The 15,399-nt window shown below is 44.3% G+C and overlaps 8 protein-coding genes across 8 annotated transcripts; 5 read left to right on the forward strand and 3 right to left on the reverse strand.

The window, feature by feature from the left end:
- Positions 1 to 186: 186 nt before the first annotated feature.
- Positions 187 to 1,521, reverse strand: REF2 (LALA0S03e02784g1_1; the record flags this gene model as incomplete). The annotated part of the gene is made up of 1 exon (XM_022773168.1): positions 187 to 1,521. The coding sequence occupies one exon, from the start codon at positions 1,519 to 1,521 to the stop codon at positions 187 to 189; it is 1,335 nt and encodes a 444-aa protein (XP_022627668.1).
- Positions 1,522 to 2,033: 512 nt separating this feature from the next.
- On the forward strand, positions 2,034 to 4,031 carry MSS116 (LALA0S03e02806g1_1; the record flags this gene model as incomplete). The annotated part of the gene is made up of 1 exon (XM_022773169.1): positions 2,034 to 4,031. One exon carries the CDS (start codon positions 2,034 to 2,036, stop codon positions 4,029 to 4,031), a length of 1,998 nt encoding a protein of 665 aa, XP_022627669.1.
- A 326-nt stretch (positions 4,032 to 4,357) lies between these two features.
- Positions 4,358 to 6,961, forward strand: VPS34 (LALA0S03e02828g1_1; the record flags this gene model as incomplete). Its single annotated transcript, XM_022773170.1, has 1 exon — positions 4,358 to 6,961. The coding sequence occupies one exon, from the start codon at positions 4,358 to 4,360 to the stop codon at positions 6,959 to 6,961; it is 2,604 nt and encodes an 867-aa protein (XP_022627670.1).
- Positions 6,962 to 7,136: 175 nt separating this feature from the next.
- CSC1 (LALA0S03e02850g1_1) lies at positions 7,137 to 9,479 on the forward strand (the record flags this gene model as incomplete). The annotated part of the gene is made up of 1 exon (XM_022773171.1): positions 7,137 to 9,479. The coding sequence occupies one exon, from the start codon at positions 7,137 to 7,139 to the stop codon at positions 9,477 to 9,479; it is 2,343 nt and encodes a 780-aa protein (XP_022627671.1).
- A 29-nt stretch (positions 9,480 to 9,508) lies between these two features.
- On the reverse strand, positions 9,509 to 10,444 carry ARV1 (LALA0S03e02872g1_1; the record flags this gene model as incomplete). The annotated part of the gene is made up of 1 exon (XM_022773172.1): positions 9,509 to 10,444. One exon carries the CDS (start codon positions 10,442 to 10,444, stop codon positions 9,509 to 9,511), a length of 936 nt encoding a protein of 311 aa, XP_022627672.1.
- Positions 10,445 to 10,713: 269 nt separating this feature from the next.
- On the forward strand, positions 10,714 to 12,300 carry NUP42 (LALA0S03e02894g1_1; the record flags this gene model as incomplete). Its single annotated transcript, XM_022773173.1, has 1 exon — positions 10,714 to 12,300. The coding sequence occupies one exon, from the start codon at positions 10,714 to 10,716 to the stop codon at positions 12,298 to 12,300; it is 1,587 nt and encodes a 528-aa protein (XP_022627673.1).
- A 370-nt stretch (positions 12,301 to 12,670) lies between these two features.
- GPN3 (LALA0S03e02916g1_1) lies at positions 12,671 to 13,486 on the forward strand (the record flags this gene model as incomplete). The annotated part of the gene is made up of 1 exon (XM_022773174.1): positions 12,671 to 13,486. The coding sequence occupies one exon, from the start codon at positions 12,671 to 12,673 to the stop codon at positions 13,484 to 13,486; it is 816 nt and encodes a 271-aa protein (XP_022627674.1).
- A 127-nt stretch (positions 13,487 to 13,613) lies between these two features.
- Positions 13,614 to 14,828, reverse strand: HST4 (LALA0S03e02938g1_1; the record flags this gene model as incomplete). The annotated part of the gene is made up of 1 exon (XM_022773175.1): positions 13,614 to 14,828. The coding sequence occupies one exon, from the start codon at positions 14,826 to 14,828 to the stop codon at positions 13,614 to 13,616; it is 1,215 nt and encodes a 404-aa protein (XP_022627675.1).
- Between the last annotated feature and the right edge of the window lie 571 nt (positions 14,829 to 15,399).

Consider the following 15,399-nt stretch of genomic DNA (forward strand, 5'->3'; position numbering starts at 1 on the left):
CCTCAACGTTTTTTCACTATGCCATTGCTGTTTACATCTCATAACTATAATGTCATTTGCATCTTCTTAACATGGCGTTGCTGTGCAGCGTCAAGAGTATCTCAATAAACAAAAAGACAAACAAACAAACAAAGGACTAAATTTCGGTTTTTAATGTTACATATGTCTCTTTCACGCCTGGCTAATTTATGATGATATTGGCCTTATGGGGTATTCATTAACATGAACTTCAGGCACTCTCTTGTATGGTATTCCGCCACGATCTTTTTGTAAGAGCAGAACATTTTTGCCAAAGGCCCTGACAATTAAAGGCTTCTGTGATAAACTTGGATCTGTGCTATCGATATCCGTGGGATCTGTAGGAGTTTTTGCTAATGACTTACTAAATGTGGTGAAATTCAATCGATAGCCCAGTGGTACGCGCGACTCGCACGGTACTAGTCCTCCTAACGTGTCTACTATATCTGAATCTGAAGGAGGTTTGGGGAATGAGAGCTCTCGTACTTTCTGGTTGTTCCATGCAGAATAGGTGATTTCTCGAGGTTCGCCATCTTTGAATGGCTTGAGAACTTTTTTTAGCTTGCTGGGTGACACAACCAATCCGTTCGTTGGGAGTTCGTCACCATAGACCGTCAGGAGCTTCTCATCACTGACAAATCGTATTGGGTTGCGTTTCTTTGCATTTGTCTGTGATTTTAGGATAGATGGTAAGACCGGATCCGTTACTGAAATTGTGGTCTTTGTTCGTTTTGTATCGGTTTGATCACTACTGCCATTGTCATCCTCTAAGGGACGCTTGGCAGCAGCAGCAGCGTCGTTACCATCACCCTTTTTCAAATACTTTGAAAAAGATATTTTCTTTTTGGCGACTGCAGGTGTGGCAGGTTGGATAGCCTCTGTAACTTTGGGCTCATTGACCTTTGTGCTCGTGCCGTTTCCGTAGTGGGGCATGTTTTTATCAACCTCCTCAGCGGAATACCCGACTTTAAGCAGCAAATCGGCATATACTTGGGTGTTTTCCTTCACGGTGGAGTCGAGGACTGCCAAGCTGGCGATCCCGGCAAGCAAACGATCGTTCTTACCGATCTGTGTTGTTTCTGGCTGCCTTAAAAGTTTGTCAACGTATGATTTTCGCTCACTGGGCTGTTTATAAGGCAATTCGTCACACACGTAGTCCACGGGACGGTCACCGCCAACGTGTTCTTCCTGGCTAACGCTGCGCTGCTTGAGTTTTACAAGTTGTGACAAATAATCTGCGTACATGGTCTTGAGTCCTTTGTATAGCTGCACGTCTACGGCTGTGACCTGGGCGTCCCTACGTTCGATATGCTCGTTGTCGTGTGTGAACTCGGCAAACGCCGTTTCCAGAGACGTGATGTACTTGTCGATCTGCTGCGTTTGCACATCCGTCAGTTTTTCTGTTTCGTTGAACGTCTTCACCTCAGAACGCAGCTTCTGCACGAACGAAGACTGCAGAGCATGCGAGATATTTACGAGCTGCGGGATCGGGCTTTCAGACATTGTCGAATGACAATAAAAAAAAAAGAGCTATTTCAAGACGCTTCTTTCAAGCGTTATTCAAGCGTTTTTGAAGCGTTTTCGAAGCGTTTTCGAAGCTTTTCTCTACAGCCCACGCACCAAAAGCGCTCAATGTGTTGAAATGCCTTCAATCAATGCTTTACAGCCCGTAAACAAGCTATATTATGAGTAATTTTACAACTTTTTACATTCACCCACATGTGCTGTGTATCTTGATCGTCCAAGTTTCTTATTTTCCAATAATTTGGCCCTTCGTTACAAGTGATCGATCTGGTGATAATTTGAAAAATTGTCTATATATAAAGAGAGGTGATGAGATGAGATGCGATGAGCCAAGAAGTGAACAAAAGAGACAGGTTCATAGCATAGCGGGACTGTTTGTGACATTTTGAGGCTTCAAAAGTAGTTTAGAAGTATCTTAGGGATACAAATTACTCGCTGAGAACGCTTTTTGGACTTCCTCAGACTTTGAAATCTATCAAAGAAGGAAGCGAATGATTACCACACTTGTGCCGCGAAATGCGTGGCTTGCACGAAAAATGGCCTCGCGAGGCTCTAGAATTGCGGTAGCAAGCATCGGTTTGAGTTCGGGCCGCTGGAACGGCTCGAGTAACGGAGTTCGTAGCTATTATGAAAAAAGTGGGAACTATTCGAACAGAAATTCCAGAAACTCTAGAGGCGGCTTCTCTAGAGACGGGGGATACAGGAAAAGCGGCGATGTTCGCCGTGGTAGAAGATCAGACGAGTCCGTTGATGAAGCAGCATCGTTACTGAAGTCGTCCAGAATCAGCAACATCGTACAGGTGCCTTTGGAGGAAAACGCACAGGATATCACTCTTGACGCGCTGCACGAAGAAGGCATCATTCAAAAAGAGCTCCACAAAGCGGTTGAACGCATGAATTTCGCCAGTTTGACGCCTGTGCAGCAGAAAACCATTAAACCCATTCTCAAAACCGAAGACGACGTTATCGCGCGCGCGAAGACCGGAACGGGTAAGACTCTGGCGTTCCTCATTCCGATCTTTGAACATCTACTCAAGACTCGGAAGGAATCACCCTACATGGTCAAATGTGTTATTGTGGCCCCAACCAGAGATCTGGCTTTGCAGATCGACTCCGAGATTTTGAAACTACAGAAAAATAACTATGCTTTGAAAAAATTTGGCTCCATTGCCTTGATTGGAGGTAGTAACTTCCAGGCTGCAGTAAAAAAAATGTTCAAAGATCGCCCCAATATTGTGGTGGCGACCCCGGGACGTCTCATCGACGTGCTGTCGAAATTCTCCAACCAGTTTTTCAAACATGTTGATTTCAAAGTCCTTGACGAAGCCGACAGACTACTGGAAATTGGGTTTGACGAAGATTTACGCAATATTTCTAGTACTCTCAATGGGTTAAATGAAACAGGTCCAGAACACATAAGAACCTTATTGTTTTCGGCGACTTTGGGTGACAATGTTCAAAAGCTCGCGGGCGGAATTATGAATCGCGAACAATGCTTGTTCATAGATACCGTGAACAAAAATGAGCCTGAGGCACACGAAAAAATCGACCAAACACTGGTGATTTCAGAAACATTTGCCCATAACATGTACGCTCCTATTTCGGCCATTAAAGCTCGTCTTGACAGCAAAGCCCCTCTCAAAGCTATTCTTTTTGTTCCTACAGTCAAATTTACGAAATTCTACAGTAATGTGTTGCAGAGAATGTTTCCATCTTTGCCCGTACACGAATTTCACGGTAAATTGGATCAGAAAAAGAGAACGAGAATGGTACAAGTTTTCAAACGTGCTGAAGAAGGTATCTTTGTTTGTACAGATGTTGGCGCCCGTGGTATGGATTTCCCCGATGTAGAGGAAGTCTACCAAGTGGGTGTTCCTTCTGAGATCTCTAATTACATTCACCGCATTGGAAGAACAGCTCGTGGTGGGAAGGAAGGTAAGGCTTCGATATATCTATTCAAAGACGAGCTTTCCTTCATGGACGCTCTGGCCGCCGAAAAAAACGTTAATGTCAACAATCAGCGGGACTTCATTCCCAGCGAGAGTGACGCCGCAGAATTTCAAAGCTGCTTGCGGGATGAGTTCCTTTTCTCCGAGGGTCTAGAGTCTATGCTCTCGTTTTATAAGAATTGCGAACAGGCCTATGGGTTCCGCATGCCCAAGATTGCACGTCAGATAGCCAACGCTTATGGTGAGGGTTTACTTGACACTACTCAAAAGCTTCGGGTTAGTCGCGACACTGCCAGCATGAGATACGGGCTGAGGGGTAGGATTGTTGAAGAGATTTTCGACTGCGGCGCTCCAAGGCGCAGAGATTCGTACGACGATAGCGAGGGCAATTCCAGATACAACAATCGCGATAGGTTTGAGTCTCGTGGCAAAAATTATAAAGAAACACGCGGTCGTTGGGACTCAAAAAAGGACAATAGACGGTACGATGATAGACGTGCTCGCTCGAGCTACGGTGGCCACAATCCCAGGTTAGAATAACTCAAAAGTTTTTCTGAACACAACAATATTTAGGAAAGAACGTCCTTCTGACTGTAAATACCATGTAAATACACTGTAAAATATACGAAAAGAAGAATGTGACCCGTTAGCGAGTTCACTGTATGACACTGTCCTGACGCTACTTGCATTTATAACGATTTAACAGTGTCATGTACTTAAGTGAGCCACTCGACGACTGAAGGATCAACTAGATGACAGCGTAGATGGTGATATTTAGACCATCACTAATGTAAGGGAAAATCAAGAGTAAGTTGACCTGAACATCTGGTCGACTTTGGTGAACTGACGGTTTCCATTGAGGTCTGATGTCCATCAAGAGCGTCACTTTTTGCGTATCTAATGAAGTGGCATTACCGCTGCAAATAAAAATTGACTCCCTGGAGGGGTCTAAACCTCTATTGAAAGCGTCTCAAAAGCTTACACAACCTTCGTTGATTCAAAGAACATCAGACGTACAAGCAGATAGTGAAATGTTTGTTTCGGTACAGGTTTTTGATATGAAAAGTCGTAGGAATCTCACAATTCCGGTTTACACGCCATACATACCTTTCAAAAATCTACGAAAGTGGGACGTTTGGCTGACACTACCGATAACTTTAGAACAACTGACATCGCACAGCACGCTACACATTGTGCTTTGGGAGTTTGACGGTGATAAAGAGGTGGAATTTTTTTCGACCGAGACACCGCTGTTTGAACAAAACAGTCGAACTTTGAAAAGAGGTTCAGAGTCAATAAAGTTCAAGTACGACGAACCTGACAGTAGCACAATTGAGACCAACGAAACCCAGCAACTCATCAACAAGTTTAAACAGGGCGAGATAAAGGCCGTTCCATGGCTAGATGAACTTACGTTTCAGCAATTGAGCAAGAACAGTAAGAAAAGAAAACTTCCGCAAGGTACATTTATTCTGAACATTGAATACCCGCTATTCGACCTCCCGGTCGTATACGCAGAAAAACTGTCAAGCAACGTTCAAGGAAACATCCCCACGTACCACAACTTTGATGTAAACACTGACACTCAGACCTCGCGCCCGGAACCACAGGCGAAAATTTCAATTGGCAATGCCGCAGACTCCACTTTAAAGTTTTACGATCCTGATCAGTTCAACCCAGACCCAATAGAAGAGAAGTTCAGACGTTTAGAGCGGGCTAGTACTAATACTAGCTTAGAGAAAGAACTCAAACCAGACGCGAAAAAGCGAGATGCGTTGAACACCATTATATCGTATCCACCAGGTAGCGACTTGACAGCTCATGAGAAAGGGTTGGTGTGGAAATACCGCTACTATCTAATGAACAATAAGAAGGCTTTGACAAAGCTTTTACAGGTAACCAATCTCACGGAGGAAAGCGAGCGCAAAGAGGTCCTCGAACTAGTAGATGCATGGGCTGAGATAGATATAGAAGATGCCCTTGAACTTCTAGGATCGGCGTACAGAAATCTATCGCTGCGATCGTATGCTGTAAACAGGCTCAAAAAGGCTTCAGATAGCGAATTAGAACTGTATCTTTTGCAGCTGGTGCAGGCTGTTTGTTTCGAAAGCGGCGAGCCGCTTTCAGACAAATCAGCAAGCGAGTTTACGATTGTCAATGTTGCTCAAAGTGGAGCGGCCGCGCAAACTTCACCTATATCCGAATTGAACAATGGCAGCAATTCCGTGAACGAACTGAATAATTCAGAGTTAGGACAAAGCTCAGTTTTGATATCGCCTCTTGCAGAATTCCTAATCAGGCGCGCGATAATAAATTCACGTTTGGGAAACTTCTTCTATTGGTACTTGAAGTCAGAATCCGAGGGTAACCAGTATTTGACGCATATTTTGGAGAGCTTTGTCAGTCGTTTACCCAAGGAAAGACGCGCTAAGCTTAAGCACCAATCTCTTTTCATATCCATGCTGGAAAGCTTTTGCTTGGAAGTAAAGAACTTGAGAGATACAACACCCAAAAAAGTAGAGCTTCTAATGCATCTTTTGACGTCGAAGCTCCGGCCATTCTTGAGATCGGCCCCAGTGGAGTTACCACTGGATCCCGATTTTACTGTCACTGACGTCATTTTACAGGACTGTAGAGTCTTTAAGAGCTCTTTGTCACCCGTAAAGATTGCTTTCAACACTCTTCATGGCCCGGAATACGCTCTCATGTTTAAAGTTGGTGATGATTTGCGGCAAGACCAACTTGTTGTCCAAATCATCTCCTTAATGAACGAGCTTTTGAAAAATGAGAACGTTGACTTGAAGTTGACGCCGTACAAAATCCTAGCGACCGGATCCAAAGAGGGCGCTATCCAATTCATTCCCAACGACACCCTCGCCAGTATTTTGAGCAAACACCACGGAATCTTGCCCTATCTGCGAACTCACTATCCCTCTTCTGGGACCGACTTGGGCGTGCAAGATTTCGTGATTGACAATTTTGTCAAATCCTGTGCCGGTTATTGCGTGATCACCTACATTTTGGGTGTTGGCGACCGTCACCTGGATAATTTGCTTGTCACACCGGATGGCCATTTCTTCCACGCCGATTTTGGTTACATTTTGGGTCAGGATCCAAAACCGTTCCCACCTTTAATGAAGCTACCACCGCAAATCATCGAATCTTTCGGAGGCGCAGACTCCGAAAACTACAACAAATTTCGCAGCTACTGCTTTGTCGCATACTCCATCCTACGCAGAAATGCCAACTTGATCTTGAACTTGTTCGAGCTCATGAAGCCGTCCGATATTCCTGACATCAAAATTGATCCAGATGGAGCTATGCTAAAAGTGAAGGAGAAATTCTGTCTTGATATGTCAGAGGAAGAGGCAATTATACACTTCCAAAATCTCATCAATGCAAGCGTCAGTGCCCTTCTACCGCTCGTCATCGACCGTCTTCACAACTTGGCTCAGTACTGGCGAGCTTAAACTATTGTCACATGAATTACCCGGGTCAGCAAAATACCATATGAATTTCGACGGTAAGTGGAAATCCGATGCATCATCACTAGTTGAACCTTGAACCTTGAACTAAAGCTCACAAGCGGAGGTGATTCGGTAATTTGAAGCGCTCTCTTATCTTGAATAGGATCTCAACTCCTTGATGAGTTTCTTCTGGAATGTTACTCAGTTTTTGAACGAGTTTCAGGCGTCACAGGTGGATCATGATGGCCCCGATTTTAGAAAACCTGCGACGAGAGTAGCCACAACCCAGTTGTTGATTGCTTCTGGGTTGGGATTATCAGCTTTTTTGATGTTTTCCGTTCTCTTGAAGAAAATGCCAAAGCTGTATGCTAGTAGAATGGGAAGAAGTCAGACTTCACTGCCGACTTGGGATGATAGTTCGTTGTTTGCATGGGTGCCCGTGGTATACAAGATCAACGACAGCCAAGTTTTGGAGAGTGCTGGATTGGATGCGTACGTTTTCCTAGGGTTTTTCAAGATGTGCATCAAACTTTTGGCAATCTGTTGCGGGTTTTCGGTTTGCCTCATTTCACCCATTAGATATCACTTTACTGGCAGATATGACGATGGAGGCGAAGAAAGCTATTTTGGCACAAATGATGCGTTGTATCATGAGCCTAGGGATAGCTTGGGTGAAGGTCAAGGACCAGAAACAGCAGAGCTATATCTGTGGATGTACGTCATCTTCACATCCTTCTTCACATTTCTCTCACTGTACTTGTTGATCGAGCAAACCAAAGTTGTGGTGGATACGCGGCAGCGGTACTTGGGGAGACAGAACGCTCTAACAGACAGAACTATCAGGCTGACTGGAATTCCCGTGGAACTCAGAGACGCAGCAGCTTTGAAAGCTAGAATAGAAGAGCTAGAGATTGGGAGCGTAGCGTCTATCAGTATATGTCGTGAATGGGGCCCATTGAACAACCTTTTCCATTACCGCAAGAAAATTCTCGAAAAGCTGGAGCTCAAGTACGCACAGTGTCCTGAAGCCCTCAGAGACGTCGAGCATTACGACGAGAGCTATAGGCTTAGAAGCGAAGTTTCAAGAGATAATTTGGAGAACGCCGATACTCAATCTATCGGTGAAGGTGATAACGACGCTCCAGACTCAAATCGTCTTTACTCTCACATTCAGCTTGAGGGTAGACAAAAGACTAGAACTGGATTATTTGGACTCTTCGGCGAACAAGTGGATGCTATTGACTATTTGGAAAGACAGCTCAAGTTTATTGACGACGAAATCGTGGAAGCGCGCAAAAAATCATATCCCGCGACGCCTACTGCATTCGTTACTATGGACTCTGTGGCCAATGCCCAGATGGCCGCACAGGCTGTGCTCGATCCCCGTGTGCACTACTTCATTACAAGACTTGCGCCCGCACCTCATGATATTAAATGGGACAATGTTTGTTTATCGAGAAAGGAAAGGCTGACTAAAGTGTGGTCGGTAACTATTTTCATTGGATTCTGCAGCTTCTTCCTCATTATCCCAGTTTCCTACCTTGCTACATTGCTGAATTTAAAAACTATTTCAAGATTTTGGCCTCAGCTGGGGAAGTTTTTGAAGCAAAAACAGTGGGCCCAAAATCTTGTGACGGGCCTACTTCCAACCTATCTGTTCACGCTTTTGAACATTGGTATTCCATATTTTTATGAATTCTTGACATCTAGGCAAGGCCTGGTATCTTACAGCGAAGAGGAGGTTTCATTGGTTTCGAAAAACTTCTTCTATACTTTTGTTAACCTGTTCTTGGTGTTCACTTTGGCTGGTACTGCTTCCAATTATTGGGGCTATTTAAGCGATACCACTAAAATAGCATACCAGTTGGCTACCTCTGTTAAAGAATTTTCGCTCTTTTATGTCGATTTGATTATTTTACAAGGAATAGGGATGTTTCCTTTCAAGCTGCTTCTGGCAGGAAGTCTGCTCGGATTCCCCTTTGTGAAAATCAAATGCAAGACCCCGAGACAAGAAAAGGAATTGATGAAGCCCCCAATCTTTAATTTTGGCCTACAGTTACCACAACCAATTCTCGTTTTAATCGTGACGCTCATTTATAGCGTGATGAGCACCAAGATTCTAGCTTCTGGACTTGCCTACTTTGTAATAGGGTTTTACGTCTACAAGTATCAATTGCTGTTCGCCACAGACCATCTACCACATTCCACAGGAAAAGTCTGGCCTTTAATATTCAGAAGAGTAATACTTGGATTGTTGCTATTCCAGCTGACGATGGCAGGCACCCTGGCTGGATTCCAAGGTGGTTGGATTTTATCATGCTTCTTGGCACCTTTACCACTAATTACACTTAGCTTCCTCTGGGATTTCGAGAAGAACTATCTACCGCTCTCCAACTTCATCGCTTTAAGTTCAATTCGTGAGAATGAGAGAGACAACACGATGGTTTCCAGCGTGGCAGGGAATGGTAATTACCAGTACCCATACTTGGTGACACCTTTGGAAAGGCCACTCGTCAATTAGTAGCAAACTTAAAAGTATATCTATAGTCATTAAGGATTATTGTAATAGGCGCTAGGAAGCAGCTCTAAATGCATTAGTTGTAGCTCTGACTTAGCGTATTGGAAACACGAAGCGAAATCGCCTCTGGTGACAAGCAATGCAAGCAGAGGCTTCACAGTGAGAGATCGAACCAAAAAGACAAGCGAAAAGAGGATGATAATTTCAAAATAGCTTTTATTGGTGACGATCTTGAGAGCCTCTATGATGTAAATGTTGGCCACGATTTTGATGACATTTGTGGTAAAAAAGGTATCATAGGGCCAGATCAGCATTAGTATCGGATATATCTTCGCACCGTAGGAAAGTAAAATGGTGTAAGAGATGACGTATTTAGCGTAGCGGACGTTGGATCCCCAGCGAAATATCTTCAGAAGTAGAAAGTAGGCAATATTGTGCAAAATCATAAAGTCCGCCACACAATAGACGGTAAAATACAGATATTGTGCCAATGCACTTTGAGAAAGTAGCTGATACATCAGCAAGCCTCTAGCTTCTAAGCTTTGGGCCTGGGTCTGCGTCTGAAAACGTCGTTCTTCCGAAACCCATGTCAAATACACTTCGAATGCCGTTATGATGATCCAAACACGGTTCAACTTGTCGAATTTCACAAACCACTCCCTTAAACGGAAAAAGAGATTCAAAAAGGACTGTATTAAGCGGTCACTCCCAGTTTGGCTGGAAGCAGAACCACCGTTGTGTTGATTTCCAGGAAATTTCGACAATTCCATCTCCAGTGAGTTATACACCAGATGTCGATAAGCTCCAGGTTTTAGTAGTAACAAATCAATAAACAAAAGCACGTTGTCTATTTCCACATACCGATCGACAACCTCTTTGCATTTAGGACAATCCGTGAGTCGAATGTGATCGTTGGAATACCTGACATACAGACAGTTAACCTCTTGGCAGCAGTTTATGCAAATCATATCATTATTGTTCGGGAAAAACACCAAATCACAGACCTGAGCTTAACTAGAGATGAACGGAAGCTCACGGGAGCCTATTGAATAGGTTAAGTTTGTCTAAATGGCCTGTAAAGTTGGTAAAGTTGATATTTCTTGATGTATTCTACAAGATGGTGTATTCATGAATACTTTCTATAATTGCAACATCATCATCATCCAGTTGATCTTGCACTTTAAGGCTCAAAAGCTCAACTAAACGTCCTTAAACGCTGCCTCAGAACAGGCTTGAGATGTCATTTGGCAACCGAAACAAGACTCCCTGCAAGTATTTCCAGCAAGGCCGTTGTAAGAAGGGAAATAACTGCAATTTTGCGCATGTCTATACGAACGACAATGGTAACGGTAGTGGAGGTAAAAATGGCGGTGGAGACCTGTATCAGAACTTCATAAATGCTTCAAACCTGGGTAAATACGCCAAGGAAGTGGAGGATGACATGGCTTCGGCTTCAGAGTTGAAATTTCAGCCTTTGACGTCAAGTTACGGTCTGGGCACGCCGTGTGCAGTGAATTTGATCCAAGATCGAGACTTGTCACCCGAAGAATCAAGGTTTCTGTACTACCAGGCACAAGCACAAAACTCAGTTCCCGCTTATGAAACACAGATGCAGGCCCGGGCGTCAGATTCACAGTTTTGTCGAAATTTCATCGCTGCAGACACTAGGAAAGCTGCCAGGTTTTTACAGCTAGCAACGCAAAAAGCGTTTGAAACTGGAGCACCGTTGGCTAAGGGGTTCATAGACCGGCCATTGGATCTGACAGGAAACTCATACCCACCTCCAACAGCCAACTCAGGTGCGTCAAACTTGTTTGGTGCAACTGGTGGTAGTACCCAAAATCCTTTTGGTCAACAGACGAATGGGACTCCATTTGGAATACCTACAACAAATACACAGCAGTCCTCTGGAGCCTTTGGTAAACCTGCTTTTGGGTCATCGGGCGCCAGTGGGGCGTTTGGTCAACCGAAGTTTGGTTCTTCAGGAAATCAAAGTTCCAACTCGCCTGCTTTTGGGACTAGTTCCTTCGGTACGCAACCTGGAGTTTCGGCATTTGGAGGTGGAGCAAGCGCCTTTGGGAGCAAACCCTCTACCTCTTCTTTTGGAGCCAACCCCAGCGCTTTTGGTAGCCAGCCGGGAGGCCCAGCACCTAGTCAACCCGCTTTTGGTTCAACGAATCCTGCGGGCTCAGCCTTTGGGAAACCAAGTTTTGGCTCCACGTCTTCACCTCAAGGGCCTGCTTTTGGAAGCAGTGGGTTTGCTGCTCCATCCAGCTCAGCCGGGCCCCAAACATCTTCATCGCCTTTTTCAGGGTCTGCATTTGGAAAACCAGCGTTTGGAACAGGTTCTGGCGGAAGCTCTCAGTTTGGGTCCATACAAAATACCCAAAATTCATCACCGTTCGGTTCTATACAAAATACGCAAAATGCATCACCGTTTGGTTCCATGGCTAATCAACCCAACAGCACAACTACGTCATCACCTTTTGGAACTTCGAACACACTGGAAGCCAGCCAGAAACCAGCAGAGGCTCCGAAAGCTTTTGGATTCGGCCAGAATAACAATATGGGGTCCGGAGGATTTACATCCGCACTGGCAGGAAACCCATTTAGTTCAGTACAGAATCCCACACAGTTGCCAAACAATATGGGTTCCTTTCCCACCGGAATCAGCAGTCAGACCGGATTTGTTCAAGGTCTGCCACCGGCGGAACAACTTTCAGAAACAGATCTCCCGAAGGAGGTTGTCACCTATTTCAAAGCAGACCGATTCGAACTCGGAAAGGTTCCAGATATTGCACCTCCTTTGGTATTGATAAACTAAACTATATGCATTTCCAACTCAGTCCAGCGACCGCAGAAAGTCAATGGTTGGCGTATTGGCCGAGCAACAGGGTTCCATATGCACGCAAAACCTTCAACTAAAAGTTAGCATCGCAGCATTCAATGAACATCCATGATAGAACTTGGAGTGACCTATCGTGAGTCAAAGAGCAAGAACCATCTAATACCCACGAAAGAACACCGACATCTCAGTAGTTGGAAGCACACTGTCATTTGGCAAGCTTGTACTCGTGATTTTTCAAAGAAGTACTCATACTTACTTGAACAATTTTTGACATTCAAGAACGATCATCGCTGGGACTAAACTGCTGTAAATCAGCGATAAATCATCATCCAGTATCTGTAAAGCTATGTCGAGAGTCGGTTTACTCGTTTTAGGCCCTGCTGGTGCTGGGAAAAGTACCTTTTGCACTTCTATCATTTCCCACATGCAAACGATAGGACGTAGAGCCCATATCGTGAATTTGGATCCAGCTGCCGAAGCTACAGAATACGAATTCACAATAGATATCAGAGACCTGATATCACTCGAAGATGTCATGGAGGAGCTGAATCTAGGTCCCAACGGCTCATTGGTTTACTGTTTTGAATATTTGATGAATAATTTGGATTGGTTAGAGGAGGAACTAGGCGATTATAACGATGAATACCTCATTTTCGATTGTCCGGGACAAATAGAGCTGTACACTCATATCCCGGTACTGCCTGCTATAGCCCGTCATTTGCAAACACAGCTGAATTTCAGTTTATGCGCTGCATACCTTCTGGAAGCATCATTTGTCATAGACTCATCAAAGTTCTTCAGCGGAGCCCTGAGTGCAATGTCTGCTATGATTCTCTTGGAGCTTCCGCATATCAACATTTTGAGTAAGATCGATGTGATCAAAGACGAATACAGCAAAAAGAGATTGAAAAGGTATTTGAATCCAGACCCCACATTGTTGTTAGACTCGACGAACGAGACTTGGAATCCGAAATTTCAAAAACTGAACAAGACCATCGCCAATTTGGTTGACGATTTTGGCATGGTTCAATTCTTGCCTCTGGAGGCCAAAAACCCAGATAGCGTATCGGCCATTTTGAGTTACGTAGATGATGTGACTCAATGGGCTGAAGGTCAGGAACCAAAGGAACCCAACGACCAGATTGAACTTGAAGACATGTAAGCATAGAAGTTACTTGAGTGGTTTCAGTTCTTTAGTGTTTAGGGCTTGTATTAGTAATATACAATGGTAGCATGAGGTTAAGCAGATGCGATGCTAATGACGATTTTATAGAAAGCTCTCTATTTCTTTATTCCTGTTCCAACAATTCTGAGACCATCTGGCAATCACCCACGATGATTATATCGATGCATTCAACGAAATCTTCAATACTTTTAGCGGGTAACTCAGTGTTAATCCACACCACGATACCACGGGCATCGTGCACACTGCGAGCGAATTGTTTGCACATCGACCGCACGCCTGGGATTTTGAGCGTGGTACCAACTATGATCAAACAATCAGGCTTGTTCTTGAGATCGTTTGTCACCACATTGCCAATAGTTTCACCTTCGGGATGTGTTTCATTGTATAGGACGACTCGTGGCCGTAGTTTGCCAACGCCCTGAGAACGCAAGCCGGCAACGACACGTACAGCTTCGAATTCAGAACACTGAGGACAAAGCGGTACTACTTCACGATCAACGTGGTGCTCATGTAGCTTGAAAAGGCTTGGGTCAAGTCCGTAAATTTTTGAGCACTTGTTGCAGGACATGTGTTTGATGCTTCCATGGAGCTGGATTGTGGCGGGGAATGGCTTCTCTAGCGGGATCTTCGAATGCAGATGTGTAGTTTGATCCTCTAAAGCATCGATATTTTGGGTGTACAAACGACGTAAGCGTCCCTCTTGTGCCATAGAATTCAGAAAGTTGTGGAATCGCGTTGGCGAAACCTGGAGGCATTTCTCATGTAAACCTGCGATTAACCGGTTGAACCGAAGACCCATTTCCGCATTGGAATACACAACGTTGTAATCGAAAAGATCTTTGCCTGAACTTACGCCAGGACCTTTCAGCGTGGAAAACAGGCCTTCAGATGAACGAAAATCGGGGATTCCAGCGTCCGTGGATACTCCTGCGCCCGCTATTACCACCGTTCTTTTGCTGTGTTGCAAAGCGTAGCGCAAAAACTCTGCATTAGGTTCACTGCACTGCGAAGAGTGCCGTTCACCAGAGATGTAAAGGGATAAATCGAAAACTGAATTGGGCTGAGGTCGGTATTTCAGCCGTGGTTTGCGTGTTTTCGAGGAGCACTTTCGCAGCGCCGGTAACAGTTTTATCGGCTTTGGCACGTCAAGCACATTCTCTTTTCGCGCCGTTTTCTTGACCGTTGATGGAGGTGTAACGGGCTGATAAGATGAAGACGAAGATTTAAGATGAACGTCGGTTTGTTTTCCAGCAGGTCCCTTAACGCTGGCGTGCCGCATTGTTCTTTCTCGCAGCAAATTTTCAGGCGAATTTTCCATCGTCAAATGAATGTAGCTTTCTGATCCTGGAGTTCCCTAGGAATGCAAAAAGTTCGGTGGATTTGTATGTAAAGGTGTGATTGGCTGATATCCCCACCTAAAAGTGTTATTTTCCTTTCTTAGGCCGAAAAAAAAGCGGGAAAGACAGAATCTGAGCAAAAAATGGCGGCTTGTGTAAAGAAACTGGATCTCAAATGCGAAGTAGGGAATAACACCCGTTTCACAAATTTGAAAGTGAAAAGATATTAGTTTCCTTCTCTAGATTCCACCACTAAAGGCTGCTTTGAAAAGAAGCAGCGACCAAGTTTGTCTTGTTTTAGGCTTGTCCTGACTCATTAGAATGGTCTTCAAAGTTCCCAAAAGTTAGAATCAGAAAACCTTTAGTACAAAGTGACATCAACACTTTTTTAAAATTTTAATATTGGAAGAACAATTTAAGAAGAGACACACATCTTCTGACTCAAAATCTGATTTCGATTATATAAAACTGAAGTTTTCGAACGCAAAGATAATCAAATCAATCGAAGTTAGACTTGATTCAAAAAGGTCATTTCATTCTGTGCAGGTAGCT

Source organism: Lachancea lanzarotensis, scaffold LALA0S03 (assembly GCF_000938715.1).
Source record: "Lachancea lanzarotensis genome assembly LALA0, scaffold LALA0S03, whole genome shotgun sequence".
NCBI classification, from domain to species: Eukaryota; Fungi; Ascomycota; class Saccharomycetes; order Saccharomycetales; family Saccharomycetaceae; genus Lachancea; species Lachancea lanzarotensis.